The sequence below is a fragment of the Scyliorhinus canicula genome, chromosome 6, assembly GCF_902713615.1.
Source record: "Scyliorhinus canicula chromosome 6, sScyCan1.1, whole genome shotgun sequence".
NCBI classification, from domain to species: domain Eukaryota; kingdom Metazoa; phylum Chordata; class Chondrichthyes; order Carcharhiniformes; family Scyliorhinidae; genus Scyliorhinus; species Scyliorhinus canicula.
The window spans coordinates 175,663,422-175,669,892 of NC_052151.1; the positions used below are offsets into that span (position 1 = coordinate 175,663,422).

The 6,471-nt window shown below is 46.4% G+C and overlaps 1 protein-coding gene across 1 annotated transcript; it reads left to right on the forward strand.

The window, feature by feature from the left end:
- The first annotated feature begins 267 nt into the window (after positions 1–267).
- On the forward strand, positions 268–5,489 carry LOC119967961 (probable G-protein coupled receptor 139). The gene is made up of 2 exons (XM_038801061.1): positions 268–511; positions 4,561–5,489. The coding sequence occupies exons 1-2, from the start codon at positions 442–444 to the stop codon at positions 5,487–5,489; spliced, it is 999 nt and encodes a 332-aa protein (XP_038656989.1). The 5' UTR covers positions 268–441.
- The last annotated feature ends 982 nt before the right edge of the window (positions 5,490–6,471 follow it).

The window sequence follows — 6,471 nt, forward strand, 5'->3', positions numbered from 1 at the left end:
CTGGAGTGCTCTGCCTGGGAGGGTAGCTGAGGCAATAAACCTCATAAACTCTAAAATGTGCACTTGAAATGTCATAACATTCAAGGCTATGGGTCAAGTGCTGGGAAGTGGTGTTAGTGCAGATTTAGAGTAGTTTTTCATCGGTGCAGGCTTCACTGGCCTCTTCTCTACTGTATGATTCTATCGAATTGTATCAGGTGTTTTTGTCAAACTGCACAATAACAAGCTCAACTATTTTTTGTGTTGAAATATCAGAAATCAGAAAAACAATTTAATTGATTCTATTTGTTCAGTGACTGTCGCTAATGCTACTAATGATGTAATGTGACTGACTCCCCGGATGATTGATGTGTGGTAAATATAAAGCTCCCTTCCTGTGCCTCTGCCGTGTACGAGTCAAAGACTTTCAGCTTGGACAGAATTCATCCACTGTCACAGAAAATGGGACAGCTGACTATTCTGCTGATAAAGGAGATTTACTTCCCGATTCTCGCAGTTGTTGGTGTTCCCGGTGAGTTATTGTAATCTGTTTGTGGTTAATCTGTATTAATGCACTCCTTGTCCTTCCTGCCTGTTTGATGAATTGTGGTATTTGGGGCGGCCTGACGCCGGAGTGGTTCACGCCACTACATCCCGCTGGGACCCGCCGCCCCACTGGGTACAGGAGAATCCTGCCCCTGATGTTTTGAGTCCAGATGACCCTTTGTCAAAGCTAAAAGACTGAGAAAGTGGGACATATTTATGCTGTGGACTGAGAGAATGAAAGATGAGTAATAGCCACAGAAACCAATGGAACCAGGTGCTAATAGCCACAGAAACCACCGGGAAACAGTGCTAATGGCAGTCCCCAGAGAGAACAAAAGATGTGAAAGTCCAAACAGCAGAGAAACTAACATTAGAGGGGAATTTGTGACAGATGTAGATGTGGGGAGAGGGGAAGGGGGAAGCAAAGGGGAGCAAAGGTAAGGAAAGGTGGATAAGATGGGGCGGTTTAAATATATATAAAGAAAGACAAGAAAGAAAGAATTTGTAAAAGATAGTTCAAATGAAATGGGATGAAAACAAAAGGGGTTGAGGTGGGGTAGAGCTAATCATCTGAAGTTGTTGAATTTGATGTTGACACCGGAAGGTTGTAGCGTGCCTAACCGTAAGATGAGGTGTTGTTCCTCCAGTTTGCGTGACCTTCACTAGAACATTGCAGCAGGTCAGGGACAGACATGTGGGCATGGGAGCAGGGTCTTGTATTGAAATGGCAAACAAGGGAAGGTCAGGATCCTGAATGCGCAGACGGAAGGTGCTCACCAAAGTGATCACACAGTCTGCGCTTGGTCTCTCCGATATAGACGAGGCCACATTGGGAGTAGCGAATGCAATAGACCAAATTGGAAGAGGTGCAAGTGAAACGCTGCTGAACCTGGAATGAGTGTTTTGGGCCTGGGAACCCTCCAAATTCAAGTCCCTCACCCTCTCCATCCCCTTGCCTTTCCGCATCCCAAATGTGGCAGCCAAGTTTGCCGACATGAACAGATGGTGCCAACAGATAGGAGCCCACCTTGATATTGCCCACAGGTTAAAGTACTGGTGGAGCTGTTGACATATCTTTAATGTGTAGATGACCACTGGATTCAAAGAATATTTTGCTGGGGCAAACGGCAGAGATGCTGTCATCAACACCCCTTGCATGATAATAATCCCATTATGAGTCACTCCAACTCCCAAAAAAATGTTTCAGGCAGAAAGACTGGGAGGCATTGAAACAAAAACACAAATCTTGTCAAGATATCCATCCTTAAAGCTTGTACCCGGCCCGCCAGTGACAATGGAAGGCTGTCCAACCTCTGTAAATCCACCCTGACACTACTGGCCATGCTAGTGAAATTCAATTAGTGAAGCTGTGCCCACTCCTGTGCCACCTGGGCCCCCAGGGAGCGTAAACCATTCCCAGCGAGGCGAAACAGCAGCCGCCCCAAAACAGCTCACCCCTTGGGGCCTACCCTCAAAATACTCGGCCCATTGCGCCCCACCCCACCGGCCCAATAGGGAACAGCCTCTCCCCCCACTCCACACCCATTCGCTCCCCACCCTAAACCTTGTCGCCAGTGAAGTGGCCCCAGCAGGGCCTCCCCTCAAGTAACTCCTCAAGAACAACTACTATCCCATCCCTCCTGGCACACACTCCCCTTCAACATGCCCCAAACCCCACTACATTAATAGGTCTCTTTCCACTCTACGCGAAACACAACAATCCCCTTATTTTTATTATCAGTTCCCCCATCCCGTACCGGCCTCCCCGAACAGGCTGTGGAATGTGGCGACTAGGGGCTTTTCGCAGTAACATTACTGAAGCCTACTTGTGACAACAAGCGATTATTATTATTGTCCTCCAGCAGAGCCAAAGATAAATAACACACAAAGGCATAAGTAGATTGCACAACACCGCCCCCCCCCCCCCCCCCCTTTCATATAACCCCAAACAGTCCTCTTCACAATGGCCCCAACTTCCTATATCTGACAAATGCCTCTGCCTGCTCAGGCCTGTCAAAATAATAATCTATTGAGTCCACGGTGACCTGCAGCCTTGCTGGGTGCACCTCTCCAAGCTGCAAGCCCTTACTGTAAAACACGGCCTTCGCCCTGTTGAATGGCCGTACATCTCTTCGCCAGCTCAGCCCCAATTTCCTGATATATCTGCACCATGTACCCATCCCAGTCAATAATCTGGATCCTCTTCGCCCACTCCAAGACCCGCTCCTTTTGTCGATAATTCTGGAAGTGGAGAATCACCGCCCGCGGTGGCTCATTTGGCCTTGGCCTTTACCTGAGCGCCTGATGATCTCTGTCCAACTGCAGAGGGGCAAACACCTCCTCTCCTCCCACCAGCCGAGAAAATGTCTCTGTAAAATACTGGTTCATTTTCTTGCCCTCCATATCCTTCGGCAGTCCCACTAACCTGGGGTTTAACTGCCTTGACCTATTCTCCAGATCCTCCACTTTCAACCTCAGGAATTTGTTGCCCTCCATCACCCTCCATCAGCCACTCTGCTCCAATGAGGGAAGTTGATTCTCGTGCTGTGACAAAGCTTCTTCCATTCCTGTTAACGTCTCGCCCTGCGCTTTTACCACATTCGAGGTCCTCAACTGTTCAACATGAATCGGGCACAAAGCCTCTTCTTTTTCCGAAAAATATTTTTATTGGTATTTTCCAGTTTTTACAGAGTAACAGCTCAAGTGTATCTGGTATTTACAAACAAGTTTGTTTCTTATTTCCAACGGTTTTTACATGAGGTTTTCTACCACCCCCCCCCTCCCTCTTTGGTAGTTTCATCCCCCTCTTTGTGTTACCATCTGTCTGGGCCCCATGTACTGCGATCCGCTTCTTTCGGTTGGGGTTTTTAGTTTTTATTTTTGGCGGGGGAATGGGGGGTGGCTGTGCCCCTCCTTCCCTTGTCCCTGTGCTTAATTTTGTGCTTCACTTTGCTCCCTTCCCTGCCCTCCCCACCCCCCTCTGCCCCTTTCTGTTACGTGTGCCTTTCCTTGTCTTCCTCCCTCTCTTTCCGAATAAAGTCTCCTCAACAGTGGTTTTAAAGGATTGCGGTATCTCTCCTTCCCTGCCGCTCAAACTGCCGATCCATCTGTTCATCAAATCTCTCCAGTTCCTGGGGCAATGCCACTGTCAATGTGTCTAGTTTAATGGGCACCTGGTCCATTTTCCCTCCTTCACCTTCTTTGATGAGCTATTCTCGAACTGAGCTTTTTCAGGGATGATTTCAACATGCCCCCACGGGGAAACAATTCTCTAAACCCACTAAGGGTGTTTGAGCATCAAACCGGGCTCGCCCCCGCCCCCCCCCCCCTCTCCCCCACCCCCCCCCCCCCCCCCCCCCCCCCCCCCACAAAGAAACACCTACAAGGGATCAGGAATAAAGATTCTGCCGCAAGGCACTTTTCATACCTCTTGACATGATGTCACCGGAAGTCCCCGGAATGTATATTTTGTGAACATTTTGAGTTGTTTGTTTTCAATGTTTCCCAGTGTTTATTTGGTAAGGGTCCTTCCAGCTCTTTATTCTTTATTCTCTGCCGAGTCCCTCTGTTTCCTTTAATTTTGTTTTTGCTGTTACACTTTTGATACATGGGTGATTTCTAGACATTTGTCTTTAAGGCAGCGTGCCATTTTAATTCAAGCAGAAGAAAGGGAGGGCCTGTGCCTTTAGTTCAAACTGCAGGATCCAGAAGGCTGTGCTACGTAGACTGGTTATTGGAGGTTGGATGGTCTCAGTGATGACTCGGTTGATTGATGTGCCTGGTGGCCATTGATTTGCCGTAAAGGCTGTGTTCTACCCGGTAACAGGTGGTGATTGGATATTATCCCTCTGGATTGTTTTTCAGGGCCACAACGTTCCATTTTAGTTTCACAATTGGAATTTCTATGAGAGTTATTGGTTAACTCACTTGTGTTGTGACTCCGGGGCACGTGGGGCTGGAATTGACTGTGCACTTTCCCAGGGTGGCGTAACAATTTAATTGAGTGGCACTCAAGTTTTCTTCTCTCTCTTACAGCAAACGTGGTGACAATTGTGACACTCTCCCGAGGAAACTGCGGCCTTTCCAACTGTATCTCCATCTACATGGTGGCCATGGCAACAGGAGATCTACTAGTTATGATTATCAATGTAATGGTGTATTATATTTTCAGTTATCATTTTCCACATTCCTTCCTATCTCACACTCCTGTGTGTACGTTCATTCTATACCTGTCTGCTGTCAGCCTCGAGTTGGCTGTTTGGTTCACTGTTTCATTCACATTTGACCGTTTTATAATTATCTGCTGCCAGACATTTAAAACAAAATACTGCACCGAGAGGACTGCGGCTCTGGTTATAACAATGTTCTCCATCCTGATCTTTATAAAGAACATCCCCGTAATTTTTGCCTATGAACCTCAACTGATGATTAACAATTTGTGGTGGGGCTGCCGACCAAATCTGGCAATTCTTTCCTCACCTTTTGGTGCAGTGTACATCTGGTTTCACAGCATCTGGCGTGTCTGGCTCCCGTTTACTTTAATTGTCCTGTTTAATTCTTTGACAATCAGACGTGTTTTAGTGGCCAGCAGAGCTCGTAGGAGACTCCGGGGTCACAGCAGTGAGAATCAAAGTGATTCAAAGATGGAGAATCGAAGGAATTCCATCATTTTACTCTTCACCATCTCGGGCAGTTTTATACTGTTCTGGCTGACAGGCAGTGTGAGTTTTGTAACGACAAGACTGATGAACACAAATAAATATCAAGGTGACCACACAGCACCTGCGAAGATCGCCACTGAAACTGGAGCTATGATAAAATTTTTGAATTCCTGCATAAACACATTTATTTATGCAGCCACCCAGAGGAAATTCAGGGAAGAATTCAAGAAGACGTTGAAATATCCCTGGATACGAATTGAAGGGTTGATTAAAAATGAAGCCAAAACTGGTGTGGCATGGTAGCGCAGTGGTTAGCTTCAATCCCAGCCTTGGGTCACTGTCTGTGTGGAGTTTACACTTTCTCCCAGTGTCTGTGTGGGTTTCACCCCACAACCGATGATGTGCAGGTAGGTGGATTGGCCATGCTAAAATTGCACCTTGATTGAAAATAAAAATAATTGGGTCCTCTAAATTAAACAAAAAATCAAATCAATCTAGAATTCACTTTGGAACATTGGAATTAGGTTTCAGCTGCTGTTTTTGATCAGTCCGATCTTCTCTCCTTTCGAAAATTCATTATAGTTTTTCACAATATTCACAGGTAGAGAGTTAAATTTCTCTTTCTTTAGCAGACAAAACAACAAAGGTTACTCGTCCAGCCACAGTAACTCCACTTCTGATTCATGCAGTATGTATGTTTAATACTTGGTTTTCATTTATCTTGGTACAGAAAGTTTCTAAGCTCAGATACTCCTCCAGGAATTCTGTCTGATGTCAGCGACCATCCCAACTCCTGGTGTGACCAGCTCCCTCCCTCCAGGTCCCACGCAGGCTCTCGCGCATTACTCCAGACCAAAGAGAGTGATCTCGAGTTAAAGGGAATCAAAACACATGAAGATACGATTTAGGAGCAGGAGTGGACCTCTTGGTTCCAGCAGCCAGCTCCGACATTCAATAAACTCATGGTTAACCCAATTGTAACCTCAATTCCAGATTGCCGCCTACAACCACTAACCTTTCACCCCCCTTGCGCCTTAAAGATATTCAGGAAGAAAGTTCCAAAGTCGCATAAACCCCTGATAGAAAAATAGTTTCCATACCTTTGTATTAAATTACTGACCTCTTGTTTCTTAAGCAGTGATTCTCAGAACTAGATTCTCCCACAAGAGGAAACAACCTTTCCACATCCCCCCTGTCAAGGACCCACAGGATCTTATATGTTTCAATCAAGCTGCCTCTTACTCTTCTGAACACCAGTGGATATACGTCCAGCCTGTCAAACCTT